This window comes from Mytilus trossulus, chromosome 2, assembly GCF_036588685.1.
Source record: "Mytilus trossulus isolate FHL-02 chromosome 2, PNRI_Mtr1.1.1.hap1, whole genome shotgun sequence".
Classification (NCBI taxonomy): domain Eukaryota; kingdom Metazoa; phylum Mollusca; class Bivalvia; order Mytilida; family Mytilidae; genus Mytilus; species Mytilus trossulus.
Genome location: NC_086374.1, coordinates 48,477,236 through 48,499,566, shown reverse-complemented (window position 1 = coordinate 48,499,566; position 22,331 = coordinate 48,477,236). Strand labels below are relative to the sequence as shown.

General features: G+C 33.5%; 1 protein-coding gene across 1 annotated transcript; it reads left to right on the top strand.

Moving 5' to 3' along the window:
* Positions 1–17,775: 17,775 nt before the first annotated feature.
* Positions 17,776–21,605, top strand: LOC134707452 (uncharacterized). Its single transcript, XM_063567199.1, has 4 exons — positions 17,776–17,808; positions 19,074–19,236; positions 19,872–20,078; positions 20,470–21,605. The coding sequence occupies exons 2-4, from the start codon at positions 19,074–19,076 to the stop codon at positions 21,564–21,566; spliced, it is 1,467 nt and encodes a 488-aa protein (XP_063423269.1). The 5' UTR covers positions 17,776–17,808; the 3' UTR covers positions 21,567–21,605.
* The last annotated feature ends 726 nt before the right edge of the window (positions 21,606–22,331 follow it).

The window sequence follows — 22,331 nt, the reverse complement described above, 5'->3', positions numbered from 1 at the left end:
TACACATTTTAGACAAAATGTAATTCCTACGAATAGCTGTAACTTTGTGCAAAAGTAAAAGACAATGGGCAATGAATTGATACAAATTGAAAGGCTCCACGTTACAGGGTGACGGTAGAACCCGTGACGGAAGTTTCACGTGAATGATGAAATAAATATTTGAAAGTATGATGGGGCCAATGTTTGCCTTGTTGCCCAGATCGGAAGTACCTGTTCTTATATTATCCACTTTTTGGGAACCAGTGTGCTCTACCATGTAATATGTTGCTTTTATTCATCACAGTCAAGTCGGGATCAGATAATTTGGCTATCAAATACCTGCCACTTTGTTTTAACTTAAGTGGAAATAGTCATCAATGCTTAAGATTTCATAGTGGTTATATTTTAGAAAACACATTTGAAGCAAGTGCGTGTCTGCAATTCTATATCATTCGTGTTTTTTTCCCTCCTTCTCTCACAAAAATACAAATAAAAGCTAATGTTAAAGTAGACTTGAGGTGAATTTCTAACACAATGGCTTTAATTTACATGGAATATTTGCCACTGGACGTTAAGCAAAAACAATCAAATCAATCCACTACACTTGATGCAAAGAAACACTCGCAGTGCTTAGTCTATCCGATTTATATGATATTTTTGTCAGCAGTTAGTGCACATGGAAAATTAAGTACTGCGTGAATAAAAGAAGATGAGAGGTCCTTGCCAATGAGAAAAAGGGGGGATAACCATTTAGATATGATAATATGATAAACGACCCTTGACGACATCGTACCTGACGTGGGACACACACACGTTTAATAAAATGTAAATGGGGTGATTATAAAGCTCATTTTATAACATATTTTTAATAACATCCCCCTTTTATCGTTCATCCTAAATCCGACTTAAAAACGACTACTAGTAGCTTAGATTTAAGTCTTTCGCCTCATCGAACGTTCGGGTTTCATTCCGTTCCGTTCAGGGCGATGTTCCCAACAGAATTAAACTGTGGTTTGAAATCAGAAAATGCAGTGCAAACTTAAATGTACAGATTATTCAATGAAAAGGGTGTACTATATCGAATTTTTGCAAAATTTTTGTTTGTTATTACGAAAAAGCCCTGACAAAGACTGATTTCATGATTGAGTCGTTGTTTTAGATTTTTAGGGATTATTAGATTTTAATGTATGCAGAACACAACTTCAAAAAACAAGAAAAACGCCACAAGCCGCAAACGTATACTATACGTATATAACCAACCAGATTTTTGCCAATACCTTCTATGAGGAAACTTTGCAAAATGGGTAGTATATAAGGGTTTCAAACCCATTACATCGTATGCTTACCTCTGAAAGACGAAGCTTGTTTTGTTACGAGTTACGTCTGGAAAACAATTTTTTGGTGTTTTTTGCTTTTTGTTTTGCGTTTGCATTGTTTGGTTTAAATTATTTTATGCAGGAAAGGGGGATACCTTGCAAAAGATTTTCAAATGATAAACATTAGCTATAAAATGCGAAATATCTTCATTGTTTAGTAAATAAGCAACAACGTGTTGACACATAAAACAGTCATATGAATCATAGGAGATGCAGTGTATACATCAATCAAACCAACAACTCAAAACTGAACGGTATAAAATATTCACTTCTGTTCACGTGCAAGTGGTGGGGTTTCCAAAAAATAGTCTGACTATTGTTGATATGAAAAATGAAAAAAGAAATAATCCAGAAAGCCGTGACGGAGTTTTTTTTTCTTTTCTGTTTGGTCATTTTCCTCTTCGTTTAGTTTTTGCTTATTTGTATGTGTCTGCAGAAATTTAGTAGTACACATTTTAGACAAAATGTAATTCCTACGAATAGCTGTAACTTTGTGCAAAAGTAAAAGACAATGGGCAATGAATTGATACAAATTGAAAGGCTCCACGTTACAGGGTGACGGTAGAACCCGTGACGGAAGTTTCACGTGAATGATGAAATAAATATTTGAAAGTATGATGGGGCCAATGTTTGCCTTGTTGCCCAGATCGGAAGTACCTGTTCTTATATTATCCACTTTTTGGGAACCAGTGTGCTCTACCATGTAATATGTTGCTTTTATTCATCACAGTCAAGTCGGGATCAGATAATTTGGCTATCAAATACCTGCCACTTTGTTTTAACTTAAGTGGAAATAGTCATCAATGCTTAAGATTTCATAGTGGTTATATTTTAGAAAACACATTTGAAGCAAGTGCGTGTCTGCAATTCTATATCATTCGTGTTTTTTTCCCTCCTTCTCTCACAAAAATACAAATAAAAGCTAATGTTAAAGTAGACTTGAGGTGAATTTCTAACACAATGGCTTTAATTTACATGGAATATTTGCCACTGGACGTTAAGCAAAAACAATCAAATCAATCCACTACACTTGATGCAAAGAAACACTCGCAGTGCTTAGTCTATCCGATTTATATGATATTTTTGTCAGCAGTTAGTGCACATGGAAAATTAAGTACTGCGTGAATAAAAGAAGATGAGAGGTCCTTGCCAATGAGAAAAAGGGGGGATAACCATTTAGATATGATAATATGATAAACGACCCTTGACGACATCGTACCTGACGTGGGACACACACACGTTTAATAAAATGTAAATGGGGTGATTATAAAGCTCATTTTATAACATATTTTTAATAACATCCCCCTTTTATCGTTCATCCTAAATCCGACTTAAAAACGACTACTAGTAGCTTAGATTTAAGTCTTTCGCCTCATCGAACGTTCGGGTTTCATTCCGTTCCGTTCAGGGCGATGTTCCCAACAGAATTAAACTGTGGTTTGAAATCAGAAAATGCAGTGCAAACTTAAATGTACAGATTATTCAATGAAAAGGGTGTACTATATCGAATTTTTGCAAAATTTTTGTTTGTTATTACGAAAAAGCCCTGACAAAGACTGATTTCATGATTGAGTCGTTGTTTTAGATTTTTAGGGATTATTAGATTTTAATGTATGCAGAACACAACTTCAAAAAACAAGAAAAACGCCACAAGCCGCAAACGTATACTATACGTATATAACCAACCAGATTTTTGCCAATACCTTCTATGAGGAAACTTTGCAAAATGGGTAGTATATAAGGGTTTCAAACCCATTACATCGTATGCTTACCTCTGAAAGACGAAGCTTGTTTTGTTACGAGTTACGTCTGGAAAACAATTTTTTGGTGTTTTTTGCTTTTTGTTTTGCGTTTGCATTGTTTGGTTTAAATTATTTTATGCAGGAAAGGGGGATACCTTGCAAAAGATTTTCAAATGATAAACATTAGCTATAAAATGCGAAATATCTTCATTGTTTAGTAAATAAGCAACAACGTGTTGACACATAAAACAGTCATATGAATCATAGGAGATGCAGTGTATACATCAATCAAACCAACAACTCAAAACTGAACGGTATAAAATATTCACTTCTGTTCACGTGCAAGTGGTGGGGTTTCCAAAAAATAGTCTGACTATTGTTGATATGAAAAATGAAAAAAGAAATAATCCAGAAAGCCGTGACGGAGTTTTTTTTTCTTTTCTGTTTGGTCATTTTCCTCTTCGTTTAGTTTTTGCTTATTTGTATGTGTCTGCAGAAATTTAGTAGTACACATTTTAGACAAAATGTAATTCCTACGAATAGCTGTAACTTTGTGCAAAAGTAAAAGACAATGGGCAATGAATTGATACAAATTGAAAGGCTCCACGTTACAGGGTGACGGTAGAACCCGTGACGGAAGTTTCACGTGAATGATGAAATAAATATTTGAAAGTATGATGGGGCCAATGTTTGCCTTGTTGCCCAGATCGGAAGTACCTGTTCTTATATTATCCACTTTTTGGGAACCAGTGTGCTCTACCATGTAATATGTTGCTTTTATTCATCACAGTCAAGTCGGGATCAGATAATTTGGCTATCAAATACCTGCCACTTTGTTTTAACTTAAGTGGAAATAGTCATCAATGCTTAAGATTTCATAGTGGTTATATTTTAGAAAACACATTTGAAGCAAGTGCGTGTCTGCAATTCTATATCATTCGTGTTTTTTTCCCTCCTTCTCTCACAAAAATACAAATAAAAGCTAATGTTAAAGTAGACTTGAGGTGAATTTCTAACACAATGGCTTTAATTTACATGGAATATTTGCCACTGGACGTTAAGCAAAAACAATCAAATCAATCCACTACACTTGATGCAAAGAAACACTCGCAGTGCTTAGTCTATCCGATTTATATGATATTTTTGTCAGCAGTTAGTGCACATGGAAAATTAAGTACTGCGTGAATAAAAGAAGATGAGAGGTCCTTGCCAATGAGAAAAAGGGGGGATAACCATTTAGATATGATAATATGATAAACGACCCTTGACGACATCGTACCTGACGTGGGACACACACACGTTTAATAAAATGTAAATGGGGTGATTATAAAGCTCATTTTATAACATATTTTTAATAACATCCCCCTTTTATCGTTCATCCTAAATCCGACTTAAAAACGACTACTAGTAGCTTAGATTTAAGTCTTTCGCCTCATCGAACGTTCGGGTTTCATTCCGTTCCGTTCAGGGCGATGTTCCCAACAGAATTAAACTGTGGTTTGAAATCAGAAAATGCAGTGCAAACTTAAATGTACAGATTATTCAATGAAAAGGGTGTACTATATCGAATTTTTGCAAAATTTTTGTTTGTTATTACGAAAAAGCCCTGACAAAGACTGATTTCATGATTGAGTCGTTGTTTTAGATTTTTAGGGATTATTAGATTTTAATGTATGCAGAACACAACTTCAAAAAACAAGAAAAACGCCACAAGCCGCAAACGTATACTATACGTATATAACCAACCAGATTTTTGCCAATACCTTCTATGAGGAAACTTTGCAAAATGGGTAGTATATAAGGGTTTCAAACCCATTACATCGTATGCTTACCTCTGAAAGACGAAGCTTGTTTTGTTACGAGTTACGTCTGGAAAACAATTTTTTGGTGTTTTTTGCTTTTTGTTTTGCGTTTGCATTGTTTGGTTTAAATTATTTTATGCAGGAAAGGGGGATACCTTGCAAAAGATTTTCAAATGATAAACATTAGCTATAAAATGCGAAATATCTTCATTGTTTAGTAAATAAGCAACAACGTGTTGACACATAAAACAGTCATATGAATCATAGGAGATGCAGTGTATACATCAATCAAACCAACAACTCAAAACTGAACGGTATAAAATATTCACTTCTGTTCACGTGCAAGTGGTGGGGTTTCCAAAAAATAGTCTGACTATTGTTGATATGAAAAATGAAAAAAGAAATAATCCAGAAAGCCGTGACGGAGTTTTTTTTTCTTTTCTGTTTGGTCATTTTCCTCTTCGTTTAGTTTTTGCTTATTTGTATGTGTCTGCAGAAATTTAGTAGTACACATTTTAGACAAAATGTAATTCCTACGAATAGCTGTAACTTTGTGCAAAAGTAAAAGACAATGGGCAATGAATTGATACAAATTGAAAGGCTCCACGTTACAGGGTGACGGTAGAACCCGTGACGGAAGTTTCACGTGAATGATGAAATAAATATTTGAAAGTATGATGGGGCCAATGTTTGCCTTGTTGCCCAGATCGGAAGTACCTGTTCTTATATTATCCACTTTTTGGGAACCAGTGTGCTCTACCATGTAATATGTTGCTTTTATTCATCACAGTCAAGTCGGGATCAGATAATTTGGCTATCAAATACCTGCCACTTTGTTTTAACTTAAGTGGAAATAGTCATCAATGCTTAAGATTTCATAGTGGTTATATTTTAGAAAACACATTTGAAGCAAGTGCGTGTCTGCAATTCTATATCATTCGTGTTTTTTTCCCTCCTTCTCTCACAAAAATACAAATAAAAGCTAATGTTAAAGTAGACTTGAGGTGAATTTCTAACACAATGGCTTTAATTTACATGGAATATTTGCCACTGGACGTTAAGCAAAAACAATCAAATCAATCCACTACACTTGATGCAAAGAAACACTCGCAGTGCTTAGTCTATCCGATTTATATGATATTTTTGTCAGCAGTTAGTGCACATGGAAAATTAAGTACTGCGTGAATAAAAGAAGATGAGAGGTCCTTGCCAATGAGAAAAAGGGGGGATAACCATTTAGATATGATAATATGATAAACGACCCTTGACGACATCGTACCTGACGTGGGACACACACACGTTTAATAAAATGTAAATGGGGTGATTATAAAGCTCATTTTATAACATATTTTTAATAACATCCCCCTTTTATCGTTCATCCTAAATCCGACTTAAAAACGACTACTAGTAGCTTAGATTTAAGTCTTTCGCCTCATCGAACGTTCGGGTTTCATTCCGTTCCGTTCAGGGCGATGTTCCCAACAGAATTAAACTGTGGTTTGAAATCAGAAAATGCAGTGCAAACTTAAATGTACAGATTATTCAATGAAAAGGGTGTACTATATCGAATTTTTGCAAAATTTTTGTTTGTTATTACGAAAAAGCCCTGACAAAGACTGATTTCATGATTGAGTCGTTGTTTTAGATTTTTAGGGATTATTAGATTTTAATGTATGCAGAACACAACTTCAAAAAACAAGAAAAACGCCACAAGCCGCAAACGTATACTATACGTATATAACCAACCAGATTTTTGCCAATACCTTCTATGAGGAAACTTTGCAAAATGGGTAGTATATAAGGGTTTCAAACCCATTACATCGTATGCTTACCTCTGAAAGACGAAGCTTGTTTTGTTACGAGTTACGTCTGGAAAACAATTTTTTGGTGTTTTTTGCTTTTTGTTTTGCGTTTGCATTGTTTGGTTTAAATTATTTTATGCAGGAAAGGGGGATACCTTGCAAAAGATTTTCAAATGATAAACATTAGCTATAAAATGCGAAATATCTTCATTGTTTAGTAAATAAGCAACAACGTGTTGACACATAAAACAGTCATATGAATCATAGGAGATGCAGTGTATACATCAATCAAACCAACAACTCAAAACTGAACGGTATAAAATATTCACTTCTGTTCACGTGCAAGTGGTGGGGTTTCCAAAAAATAGTCTGACTATTGTTGATATGAAAAATGAAAAAAGAAATAATCCAGAGAGCCGTGACGGAGTTTTTTTTTCTTTTCTGTTTGGTCATTTTCCTCTTCGTTTAGTTTTTGCTTATTTGTATGTGTCTGCAGAAATTTAGTAGTACACATTTTAGACAAAATGTAATTCCTACGAATAGCTGTAACTTTGTGCAAAAGTAAAAGACAATGGGCAATGAATTGATACAAATTGAAAGGCTCCACGTTACAGGGTGACGGTAGAACCCGTGACGGAAGTTTCACGTGAATGATGAAATAAATATTTGAAAGTATGATGGGGCCAATGTTTGCCTTGTTGCCCAGATCGGAAGTACCTGTTCTTATATTATCCACTTTTTGGGAACCAGTGTGCTCTACCATGTAATATGTTGCTTTTATTCATCACAGTCAAGTCGGGATCAGATAATTTGGCTATCAAATACCTGCCACTTTGTTTTAACTTAAGTGGAAATAGTCATCAATGCTTAAGATTTCATAGTGGTTATATTTTAGAAAACACATTTGAAGCAAGTGCGTGTCTGCAATTCTATATCATTCGTGTTTTTTTCCCTCCTTCTCTCACAAAAATACAAATAAAAGCTAATGTTAAAGTAGACTTGAGGTGAATTTCTAACACAATGGCTTTAATTTACATGGAATATTTGCCACTGGACGTTAAGCAAAAACAATCAAATCAATCCACTACACTTGATGCAAAGAAACACTCGCAGTGCTTAGTCTATCCGATTTATATGATATTTTTGTCAGCAGTTAGTGCACATGGAAAATTAAGTACTGCGTGAATAATCAGATTCATAATTTTTTGCAGCCAGTAATATTTACGTAATATTAAATAGAAGGAGACTCGGATGTTGGTTATACATTACCTGAGCATCAGCCCAACGACAGAAAACGAAACAACATCTTGATGCAGACATTAAGTCTACAACAAATAGACGGCAGAGTAATGATAAAACGGTACTATTTATTCTGCCATAGGTAACGGTACTAACATTTTCTAAATTTACCAGTTTTTATAATCAAAATTTGGATGAAAAAGTTGTGTGGTGTTAGTACTTTATTATTGTATTCTAAAAATTGAAGCAAAATAGTATCATGACCAATTCCAATGGAGCTTGTTTATGTTATCCATGCCCACCGTCATTTTGCACCAAATTTATGAAATTTTGGAAGCCTTTTCGAATAATTCTCTAGGAATATTTCAATAGGTTTTAAAACTTATATTGTTAATTTACACACTGCAGTTATTCATAGATAAATAAAAACATATATTGTACCCTTACATCCAATCACAGCGCTCCTAAGTTGACTTCCTTCACCTGTCTTGGGTACACAAAAGGCCAACCTAATGCCGGGAAAATGTAATACTACCGTTTTCCCTATACTATAACACAAAGATATAAAGAATTCTTATGACACCATCAATGCAATACTGGGTTATTGTGGAAACCTTGACTATAACTAATACTTGTATGTCCCCATTTAAAGAAACATGAATGATTTTATGTCCCCACCCCTCACGCGGCATGCTGAATTACCTCTTTCTCTACTTCTTTCAGATAAGGCTAAACAAACAACCTGTATCCAACTATATATTATATTATTTAAAAAGAATAATAAACATTTTCATTTAAACAGATAAAAATGACAGTTCCATTCAATTTGTATCCATTTTATCCAAAATTTACAACATAAGCACAAATTCAAGATTTGTCATAATCTCCATTCCAGTCAACTGTAGGCACAGCTCAGCAGGGGGTCTGAGGCCGCTTAAGGCCCCCAGCAGGTCTCTGCCCTGGTAGGAAAACATTTTTCAGCGTTTTAGCTGCAAAATTTTATGTACAAAAATATTAAATTTACTGGTTATATAATCATGATAATTATAATATACATGATGAAAAGTTCAAAGAATTATGAATAATGTACCATAACATCTGACTGGTGAAGATTTTTAAATAATGCAGTACAATTCGTAATATAAAAAAAAAAATTTACAATATGCATTGCCCAGCGTAGAGCAGCGTGTCCCTTTAATTAAGCAGTAAGCTCTGTTTGGTATTAGCATATCTATTCTTAGCCACACAAACACATACAGCCATAGTTGATGCCTAACAAAATTCCAGAAATTCTTATTTCTTTATATCCTCTACTGTAAAATCCGTACTTGCTTAGGAATTTTGAATAATTGTGGCCATTACACGCAGATTTGAGAGTACTCAAAATTACTGGAAGTCAGGTGATTGATTTTTTTTAACATCCAGTGTCAAATATTTATGTTAGTTCAAGACCGTTGAATTTGTTTGTTTTACAATAAATACAACTTGGAGCTAGGTCCTGTAATAGTCAAGTGTCGCCCAGGACGAAGCCAGGTCTGGAAATTTAAAAATGCCATTTATTGGAAAATGAGGGATTATTTGATAGCAGCAGAAATTTTGTCTTTTAGTAGACCGACTACTATCTGCTCAAAAAGAAGCATTCTCTCTACAACTAGGCATCAGCTTTAATGTCCCCATTCTGACCAACGTAACTGCGTATTTATACATCCTGCACAGCCAAACGGACGACCAACATTGGCAAGTCGGGTGAAGACAAAGTGGATAGCTAGTTGAAAACTAACAACAACTTATTAAAACACTCATGTGTCTAAGTTGAAGTTCATTAAAGTTTTTTTGTTTATAGGAGTGAAATGATCTGAACCAAAGTTCTAGTTTCTAGTTTCTATTTAAGGAATGACTGTAATATTTTTTCTGTCTATGATGAAATAACATAAACAATTTGGTGCACACCGAATAACGCGCGTAGCGGGTTATTTAACAGTGTGCACCAAATTTTTTGTTATTTCGAATAGACAGAAAAAATATTACAGTCATTTCTTATGATTTAATTCTAAATTCCATTTTAAACCGTAGAAAGCCATGAAAAAACGTTGATGACGTCACGGTCACATGACAAAATTATGTCTGTTACCTGTTACCTGTTACCTATTCTGTACTTTCCACCTTTATCAGATGAACCACTTCAGTCGGAATATCCTCTTGAAGTGTAGAATCCCTTATATTCACTATTGGATTAAAAAACATCTTCTTTATACACTTATATACACCGCCACCACACTTATTTAAAAGTATTCAAACTGTATATACAGTCATATTTTAAAATCTAAAACTTGATAGATTCATCCATTGTTATTTTGTCCTTTATCTCACTCGAGTCTCTCTCCTCATCGATAGAATATATACATCACATCTATCCACCAATCACATAGACTGTGAAACTTGCTCAGCTCAGCAAATGTCTAATTCACAATCCTTATACTTAAACATACTCATCAAATGCAAACTGTAAGTCCTAACCCTTACACTTACACATAGTATATACCCCTAACCAGAGAGCCTCATTACAGAATAAGTTTATTCTTAGACTTAAGGTAATAAACCATTACATTGTTATTTGTACTTAAGACTTAGCGCCAAATAAAAATCAGCAAAGTATGATCGGTAATAACTTTACATATTATTTTTAGATTTTAAATGTTTATTTATATATATATTTAATCTTATAAAAGGGGAAGACATTTTTAATTATTTGCCCCATATAAGTTACAATTGATGTATTTTATTAGCTTTTGGTTTGTGGCTTGGATTTAATTCAGTTAAATTAATTCACGACTGTGCGGTAACTACTATTGTCTTTTCTTAAGATATCCCACAACCAATCACATTAACTCTGTCGTCTGCTGACTTTTAAAATGTGCTCCTTAAAGTACTAGCCTACGGTCAATTCACTGTGGAACCAAAGTTACCCAATTTATCCTTTGGACATTAAAGTCATAAGAAACCCCAAGTTAAAAAAAAATAATGATGCATATGTTTTTTTTCATAACTCAATGGATGGTTTTCATTATAAAACTCATGTAGATATACTTTTTCCTGAAGAAAATTCTTTAATTTATTCGTATTTAGAAGAAGTTTACTTTATTTTCATTGCTTTTAAATATATGAAGTAAACTAAATTCTATCTTTTGCCCCTGGAACTTTTTCTTAGACTGCTGAAAATTAAAAATACATCTCGCTTCACATATGTTGGGGGTTATCATTATTATTTGCATAACGCCATAGTAATGTAATTTCAATATGAAATTTATTTTAAAAACACTAATGGCAGAATATTTTCATGAACTACGAACAAAAGTGAAATACATGATTTTATTTTTAAAAGAGAAATTATTATTATTTTAATTTTGAAATATACTGCCCCGGGTTAGGGGAGGGTTAAGATCCCGCTAACATGTTCAACCCCGCCATATTCTGTATGTATTTGCCTGTCCCAAGTCATGGTGGAGCTTGTTATTCAGTATACTGATTTGGTGGTTTTAAGTATTTTTCGTTCATTTTTTGTACATAAATTAGTCAGTTAGTTTTCTCGTTTGAATTGTTTTGCATTTGTTAGTTCGGGGCCTTTCATACTGACTATGCGATATAGGCTGAGCTCATTGTTGAAGGCCGTACGGTGACCTATAATAGTTGTTAATTTCTGTGTCATTGAATCTCTCGTGGAGAGTTGTCTCATTGGCAATCATACCACATCTTCTCTTTTTATATTCACAGATTTGGAATATTTTTACGGATACAGGAGATGTATCTGTCCAGTTGAAAATAGTTCTGAGTCTATAAAGATGTGTACGGTCAACTCAAAGTTGTAAGAATAAGAATACACGTGAAGATATCACTTACGGCAACCTCTGACTAGTCAGTTTCCTGACTTGCTAACTATTGGTAACTGAAAGCTAAAAAGCCGAATCTCTCAATATATTTCTAAGCCGTCGTACACTCTAATATATACGGGTGGCTATATCTCAGTGTGACATGATTTAAAGTCATATTAAAAGAAATCTTGAACTTGTTCGATGTACAGAAGAAACCTGCACAGAATTTTCAATGCAGAAAAACAAATGCAACGATTAATGTTTTATTTGAAATATTTTTTATGATGGACATGTTCTCGCTTGGGTTACGAATCAACGAATTATAATAGATAATACTACCAAAAAAGATGGACGGATTGAACAGCAGAATTTCTTGATAAACTACAATGTAGGAGATAAACAAATACTTCATGTAAAATGCACCATGGCACTTGAATTGCCTCAATGTAAGCTACTCAAAGTGTTATTTGTAATATCATAACAGGAAACATTAAACGTCTCGTAAGATTCAATTTGCTTTCGAAAGATTTTGATGTACAGAGTTATGGCCCTTCCAATCATCCATTTCATTTTAAAATGTTTTACTGTGCATATTTTAAGATGGATATTTTTAGTACTGGCATTCACTAAAATATCAATGAATTTTGTTTTGCAGTAATTTAACATGAATTTTATTGCAAGAAACGATTTTGAAATAAGTTTAGCAAAGCTCAGTGTTAATAAATAGTTTTAACTTGGTTCTATTACATCTAAGGCCGTGTTCACACCAAACGCCGTGTATAGTAAACATGTTTACAATTAGTTTAGTGTAGTGTACACTGGTTTCACATTACATTTGTTCACATCTATACACCTTGTTTAGCTACCTGTACATAAGATTTGTTCCCACTTGTAAACTATATGTCATTTAAATGTTCATAACGTAGAACTGAATTCAAAATTTTTGGAAATGTTTTCTAGCGGTAAGGGAACAACCATTTGACTTCAAAAGGGGGGTGGGGGATGGGAATGGAAATATTCCGATCCCCAATTTGATAAAAAAAAAAACAATGGTCATACAGATGATAAAAAAAATTATTCTGAATCCAGAGTTTCCCCATACATTATAGTGTTAAATATTGAAAAAAAGTATTTGATCACCAGCATCGAAAAAAAAAGGAATAAAAACGTACGCGAAAAAAAATCTGACTCAGATATAAAAAAAATAACCCTCCCCCTTTTTTTAAGTGAAGTGGTTGCTACTTTATGAAAGCCATTTTTATAATTTCGATAGTTTGAATATACTAGAGATGTCTTGATAACGCATTAGAAAACGTTAGCTGCAACAGTGTGCTTACAGCCGAAAAAAAGAGGATTGAGATATTAGGGATCACTACATTTTTATCTTGTCTGTTCGTTTCAAATGGTATTTTGTCTCCAAGGAGTATTTGGTAAAGGAATAGAGTAACGTTTTTTTTAATTTATTTTACGTGTTATTTAACGGAACTGAGATACTAGACAAACATATCATTTACCTCACACTTTTTTTAGTCATGCATTTATGCGTGAATCGTTTTTTGAGTAAAGACCAGTGGCGAATATTTCTGTGTACGTAAAGTCGATTCGGGAAGACCTTTTCAAATGAATTAGGCAGCAACTATTTACTTCATTTTTTGTGAAGGGGGAGGGGGGCGTGAGCTGTTGATTTTTTTCAGGACAAATTTTGGTGACAAGTCGGAATCAATTTTAGCATTATATATAGTGGAAGCTGAGGGTGAAACAAACAAAAAAAAATCAGGGCCAAAAACTGGAAACAATTTTTGTTTCCAAAACAAAATCCAGAGCTCACCACCCCCACCCCTTGCCTTTATGTTTTATACTCGACTATAATAGCCCCCCCCCCCCCCCGAAAATCAATTGGTTGCTGCCTTATGGGTTCGGCAATGATGCTGCTTTGAGTCTTGATCAGGGGTTAATAAAGTACGTTAATTTGTAAAATTTAGACAACTAATAATTATCAAAAATATCAATTTTATTCAAAAATAGTTTCCTCCTTAAATATATACACGATAAAACTAATGTCCTAAATGCCTAGTTTTGTGTACACTTAACCTACACAAGGCCTACATTGACTATCGACTGTGTGTAGGTAAAACATGATTTAAACTACATGTAAACATTGAGTTTTATCAATGGGAACGCAATTGTGTTTAGTTTACGTGTGAGTTACACTAACTCAACACCGAATTTAGGTCAATGTGAACACGGCCTAATACATGTATACACAAAGTTTTAGCAATGTGTGGTTGAGATGATGGTTACAGTATAGTAATTTTTTACACCTTCTTGAGACATACTTTGTGTCCTAAAGAGGGATTTTAACGATTAGATATATAAAATTAACTCTTCATTCCTCAAATAAAGAAATAGCATAAAAAATGTTGTGCACACCGAATAACACGCGTATGTTATTTCGAATAGACTGACAAAATATTGCAGTTATTTCTTATAATATTTGTCGCTTCGGCAGTCAACCCCAAACGACATATATGTCGCTTTGGCACCGAAAGGGTTAACCTTGTGTTCTCTTAAAGTAAAAAGAAAAACAAAAAAGATTTATGATTATTTCAAAGCGAAGAAATATTTTTAAAAAAATTCTGTGTTTGTTGGTCCTCATTTCATAAAATTCTGTCAACGAACGACTTCGTTATGATCTTTTGAAAACACGAGTTTTTGTATAAACTTTTGACGTTTTCACAACGACGGCGGCGATATTTTATTTTTATTTGGCTGTAGAACGTCACTCGGTGAAATCTTTATGGTGACGTTTCTAACGTCGGGAATTTGAATTCGGCACCGAAAGGGTTAAGAGTAAACTATTCCAGCAGATAACCAATCTATCTGTCTGTTGGACTATGCTACTTCGAAAGGAGGGTAGAATACCTGACATAATAATGACTTCACGGTTCATCTAACAAGCAAGTTAATAAGAGATATTATGTTTGGCTACACATTCAATGAAATCGGCTGTAAAGACCGATTACTAACTGGACAGTGAATTGGTTTCAAAGACAATGCTTCATTTCTATCTTTTGCCCTTGGAACCTTTTCTTAGACTGTTGAAATTAAAAAATACATCTCGCTTTACATATGTTGGGGGTTATCATTATTATTTGCATAACGCCATAGTAATGTACTTTCAATATGAAATTTATTTTAAAAACACTAATAGCAGAATATTTTAATGAACTAAGAACAAAAGTGAAATACATGATTTTATTTTTAAAAGAGTACAGATTTACTAGTAGTGTCAAGAATTTCAATAACGGCCGGAAAACAGACTACAGTATGCCCTAACCAAAGAGTTGGTAACCTGTCTAAAAAATTTAGAATCAGGAGTAACAAGTCGGTGAACATATGCATATAGTCTCTTGTTTAAATCCACCCAACAATAATGCAGTTCTAAGAAAGAGGGGTAGGTGATTGGTAAATTGTTAAATATGAAGTAAACTAAATGTAGTGTATACGTCAATGAGACAGCTATCATACAACAACAATAAACAAAGGACATGACTAAAGTTTTTATTTATGTAACTGTTCGAAATAATACAAACAAGAGTTAAACAATTTTTATGCTGAAAGTCAGTAAATTTGAGATCACCTTGTTATAAAGACGAGATATTAATTGTCATTTTTCGCGTCTGTGGTCTATAATCGTCTGTCGTCTGCTGATTTTTAAAATGTGCTCCTTGAAGTACTCGCCTAAGGTCAATTCACCGTGGAACCAAAGTTAATACCCAATTTATCCTTTGGAAATTAAGTCATAAGAAACCTCAAATAAAAAAAAATAATGCATATGGTTTTTTTTTATAACTCAATAGATAGTTTTCATTATAAAACTTATGTTGATATACTTTTCTCTGAAGAAAATTCTTTAATTTATTCATATTTAGAAGAAGTTTACTTTATTTTCATATTTTCCGTATGTAAAGTGACCTCAGTGTGACCCATCTCGTAAAAATTACGCATGGCTGTACTTAAAATAAACTATCTGAATTTACATGTTTTTAACATGTGCTCAACTCCCAAGCTTTTTTGTTGATTTTTTTGTCGATTGATGACAAGCAGGTGACACTCGTTAAACTTCGGCTTCAAAACACGAACTTTAATTGCCTGCCATATTTTCACAACAACACTGACCGATTGAAAAAAATGACGATTATACGAAATGTACACGAAAAAAATGATAAATTCGTGCACAGAAATATTTGTATAAAATTGAGAATGGAAATGGGAAATGTGTCAAAGAGACAACAACCCGACCAAATAAAAAAAAACCACCAACATCAGAAGGTCACCAACAGGTCTTCAATGTAGCGAGAAATTCCAGCACCCGGAGGCGTCCTTCAGCTGGCCCCTAAACAAATATATACTAGTTCAGTGATAATGAACGCCATACTAATTTCCAAATTGTACACAAGAAACTAAAATTAAAATTATAGTATCATGCATTGGTTCAAGAATTGGAAGAACATTATTTTTCATCGGTCACTCGTTTCTTATGACTTTAAGTATATTTCATTTGCATGTTTTTTTTAAAACTTTGACATGGCACCTTACATGAGTGATTGCATTTTAAGGACATTTTATCTATTATGTCTAAAGAAGATGGAAATTAATCTTAGACAGCAAAACATATCAGAAAAACAAAGCCTATAAATATTTGGAAATTACAGAAATCGTTTCCATCTATGAGTTATGTCTCTTTACTAACAGATTTTGCATTTGGTGTTAATAAATACAACTACAGTAGACCGAGAAGAACTATGAACAATACAACTGTCTACTAAGACAAGATCTGCACATAATAAAAATGACATAAACCTTCTAATGACTCATCATTCGAATAATTGCACTTATATGATGAATTTTGACCAATAGGTAATATCTTTAAATCTTTGATGTATTTTAAAAATAGACTGACATTTATAATTAAACTATGTAGAGACAGACTCATTTCAGAAATAAGAAATTTGGATGTTCCTACAAAAACCTTAAAATATACACGATAATGAAACACTCCCGGAAAAGTAGTAAAGATTAAAAATGATCATCAACGCACTGAGGAGTTGGGTAGTTAGATGCAACAATTGCATCACAGGTTTGAACGTCAAGAAAGTTTGGCATGGCAAATGTATGCAAAGGATAACGTAAACAAAAAATTGTACCTGCTAATTTATTACAATTACAATTACTATCTTGAATATGTCCCGCTTTATAAAAAACCCTTCAAACTACCAAAATCGTAAAATGAACATTTTGATCTTTGATTGAATGTTTGCAACAACACAACCTTTGACCGTGGCTTTTATTTTTTATAAGAGGACAGTTTTATTGATTGCAAATGAGACAGAAATTAACAACTATAGGTCACCGTACGGCCTTCAACGATGAGCAAATCCCATACTGCGTAGTCAGCTATAAAAGGCCCCGAAATGAAATACATAAAACAATTCATACGAGAAAACGTACGACCTAATTAATGTACAAAAAGTAACGTGAAAAAATGATTTTTCAATGCTAAGACATCCATTTTATATCAATCAATGAAAATATGTTTCCAATACAAAATCAGCAACCACATGCACACATATGACCTTAAAGTATATTAGATCGAAGCAGCCCCATACGGCAAAATTAGGGGTTACTTTGCTAATTTGCATAGCCACAGTTTTGCCTAATCATGACGACAGCCATTACAATATAATTATACATGCCCCTTCAATAATAAGAATAATTTTATCTTTTCAATCTTGAATTAAGGGAAGAATTTTATCAAAAGGATCAAAGTCACGTGGTGCAAATCATACGACTTTCGCCATATGCTCAGCTTTTTAGAAAGCTCAAACTTGTGATATACTTTTATCTGCAATGTACTTAGCAAATTGAAGATTATTTTATTGAATCATATGATAAACTGTATCACATGTGTTAATGATTGGGTTAACAATACATACAAGGTATATCTATATTGTTTTGAATAAGGTTGTTACTACAATGAATATTACATGGTGAGTTGTTTTTTTAATTGAAAGGTTGACGGGATAGTGCGAAACAGTCACTGTTTGTTAGCTTCGTCCTTTTTTCGAGAGGTTGGGGAGGGGGTGAATTATTTTTAGATAGTATAGTAAATACTGTTGAGATTATAATGACTATGCTATCTCATTTTGTTTAACTGATAGAATCATATATAATAGTGAAAACACATCGATCTCAAGTAGCACATCACACCTTTCCGGAATAAATCTTTAGTACGCTCAAGATCAGTCATTTAAGAAACCAAATTCATAGACATAAAATATTTCAGAGCGCCTAGACAAAATGAGCATAAACAATACAAACAAAGGTCGTCTAGAATCTTAGTTTTAGTGCAAATGCATAATTCCTAAAATGAAAATTGAAACTGTCAAAATGCATCCGCTGTCTTATTGATTAATCATATAATTGGCATATCAGAATTAGTAAACTTAAAGTACGAAAATGTCTACTTTTTTAAACATATCGTTAATGTCCATTTTCGATGTCAGTATTTAAAAATCTAAAGTAGATTTTTAAAGATTCGTGATCAAATGCAGATTCAGTTTTAGGGGGACAGGGCGATCGGGCCCCCCTTTTGTGAGAAAAATTTGGTTGGTTATATAGGGAATCACTGACGCATGACTGGAGCGAGTCCCCTTCTGATGAACATTTCTAGATCCGCTACTGGAATGTGCTTTTTCTAATGCAACATGAAATTAGAAATTAAAAAATATTTCATGTAATTTAAAACACTATACATTGTTAATTAGTTATCTGACTAAATTAAAAAATTTAGATTCTTTAAAAGAATACCACATGTACAGATTGCATAATCATTCTCTCAGGGACTAAATTTTCGGCTCTCCCCTTACATCATTTGCGGGTATGGTCTTGAGAAACGATAATAATCCACCTGGAGGGGGCAATAAATGGTTGACCCGTGTTAAGAGAGAGCAATGTCTCTTGCACGTAAAAGACACCCTTGTAGATTTCGAAAAAGAGCAGGCTAATGCCATTACAGGCAGCACTTGCACCCGCAAGGTGGAAAGGGATTTATATAAGTTGTTATATCTTATTTCCCAATTTACTATAAATGACAAATATGTTGAAACTAACCATTCTCTCTTTTGTCGCGTAGTGTTATTTTTAAATTGCACTTATTTCTTTATTTCGCAAAATCTATTGTTTGCAAATACCACTGTTTTAGATGTGTTTAGTCAACAAAGACAGATCTCCAAGATTGTTCCAGTTTATGAGGTATTTTGGACTGTTCGTCGGCTGTATGGCAAAGTTTGTTTCTGGGTCAATATTTACGTTCAATGTTTACCAGGGAGATATTAAGTCATTGTTCAATTATACACAGACAGAAGGTACATATGAATTACATATATTTAGGACAAGAAATAAATTAATCGAACCTGATTACATTTATTATATGCAAGGTTTCAGAAATTCCTTTCAGTAACATCACTGTATTCTAGAAAATGTCTTCGTTACACTACAGAAGAAAATTGTAGTTATAACATGCAAGCACTTTAAAAATTAAAGACGGAATTTTAAGCAGCATTTGACATTTTTTTTCCATTTTGTATGTTATATAATTGCAAATAATCTAAGAAAACAAGTCTTTAGAACAATTAATTTAGAACATTTACAAAATTCTAATCATAATTACTGTATCGCTCCGGTGAAGATATAGTGGAATCCTAAACAAGGACGAATGGAGAGAATTAAATTAGTTTCATATAAAATATACAATACTTATACTGCTTTTTACACATTTTTATTGATTATTATATTAATATGACAGATCATTTTGAAGTATTCCACTACTCCCTAACAGAAAAATAGCCCTTCCTTTTGTGGATAAGGGTCAACATATTTTTGCATGGCCGAAATGAAAAATCCAATGTTCACTTATTTTCGATTCCATCTCGACATGTAAAGTTATTGTCTAATTACCAATATCATGCAAAAACTCATTACTTGAAATGTTCAATTTCAGTGGAACTACAGTCTTCCCTATTAAATCTTGGACTAGGGATAGGTTTTATTCCTGGTGTTTTGTATGACAAATTTGGTCCATTTTGGACATCAGCTGCAGGTCTTATAGTGTCTGTTGGATCATACATGCTTCTATGGAGTACTACAAAGTTTGTACCTTTCTACAAAAACAACAGCTGGTTAATGGGGATCTACTTTTTACTATGCGGTATGTATGTTATAGTTTTCAAATTATTTTATAACACTTGGTGTGATTATTAACATGAAAGAATAGCTGTGTAATGCAGATGTATCCATCAATCCTATTATTTGATGTAAAAATATTCAGTCTGTAGGACTAGACTACTCCGAAAGGAGGGTAGTATACCTTACTTAATTATTATTTAACGGTTCATCTAGCAAGGAGTACGACGAATCTAACAAGACAAAGATAATTTCGAGTATGATTCTAAAAGGGCTGAAAGCAACATTTTCTAGTGCTATTTCTTGTTTCTCGTCAGTATAATCAAAAAGAAGAATTAGACTTAATTTGAAATACTTGTAAATTACCTCTCTTCTAAACAACATTAACCTTAATTACTTTGACTCTTTTTTTTCAGGTTTAGGATCTGCATTTACTTACATGGTCGCACTGAACACTAATATAATGAATTTTGATAAAAAGTATCGTGGAACAATCGTTGGGCTGCTGAATTCATTCATTGCTGGTAGTCCGTCTGTGTTTGTACAGATATATCTGCACGTATTGACAGGATCTGGAGGAACAAAGTATGCTAATTTTCTAGTGTTTTTTGCGATCTTGTTCGCTGTTGTAGGCATAATGTGTATGTTGTTTCTCCGTATATACACGGACGATTTTCAAGACGACACCATCAAAATTATTCCGGACAATGAAAGTATAAATGGAACTAATACAGTAGAAACTTATCGTAAAGAAAGCCACACTGGGACGGAGATGAATTCTATTTCAACGTCTCAGGTTACAAGTTCATCATGCTGTTCAAACAACAATGACGAACTAAGTGATAAAGATTCTATGAGTTTAAAACAAATCGTCTGTAATCTTGATTACCATTTATTTTCTTGGATGTTCGTGTTTGCTGCTGCTATAGGTTTAGTTTTTCTCAATAATTTGACAACAATATCAAAGTCAGTGCGATTGAGTCAACACGACAGTGTACTTCTAATTCTTATTCCTATTAGTAATGCTATCGTAAGTTTTTCTTTAGGATTTTTATCAGACGTGCTGAAAGACAAGATTCCACGAATGACACTTTTATTAGCTTCGTGTGTTTTGTTCACTGTTAGTTTATTGCTTGCAATTTTGAAAGGATCTGCCTTCGGGGTGCTAGTAATTTCAACAATATTGTGCGGAGCTAGCACTGGAATAATTTGGACGCTTTCACCCACAGTGATGAGTGAACGTTTTTGTCTACAAAACATTGGAAGAAATTGGGGCATGACTATTCTTTTAGCCGCAGTTGTTGGTTTCGGAATCCAAGAAATTTTCGGTCATTTGTATGATCATCAGTTAGCAAATGCACAAGGTGGAAATTGTTTTGGACTATCATGCGTTAGGGGAGGTCTTATAGCAGGTCTTGTTTCTGGTATTTTATCCGTACTTGTTTGTATCATTTATATGACAAAACGTAGAATTCAAAGATTTTTAGTACAGAGACAAAGAACCGAATCATAAGCTGACTATAAATAAACAAAAACTTTCAATAGAAAAAGAGATTTTTTTTTGTTTCCATGGATATTAAATATAAACGATTCTCCTCCCTGTTGGTAATTAAATAAATCATACATGTAAAAGAAAGGCGAAAGATACCAGAGGGGCATTCAAATTCATAAGTCTGAAACGATCTGACAACGCCATGGCTGAAAAAGAGAGAAAAAAAAAGACCACAGACAAACAATTGAAAACAAAACACAACCAAAAAAAAGGGGGGATTTGAGCAACCAAAACTGGGTGATGTCAGATGCTCTAGAAGTGTAAGCAGATTTTGCTCTATATGTGGTACCCGTAACGTGCATTTCACGTGAAAACGCGAAACAATTACATGATACGAATAGTAGACTGAAAGTAAAATTTCAATAGAACTCTAATATGCTACATTTTCTTTTAATATATAATCAACTTGATCAATATATTAAAATAAAAAGGACTTTAGTTAGTAATATTATAATTCTAAAGTATTAACTTATCGTCGATTCAATTTGCGTGCAGTTTCTTAATGAAATGTAAGAAATAATGTGCTGTACACACAAATCATATTATGAAATTACTTTTAAATTATTCGTCATTGTGCATTGTATTATGAAAACGATTTCAGCACAAATGTCTTGCAATTTTGTAAAAACAAAAAAAAATGTGCTTAAAAGATCAAACACATTGGCGCGGAACCCGGTAAGTGTCATAGGGAATTGAGTATATATTATTATGAGAAGGAAAGCTTCT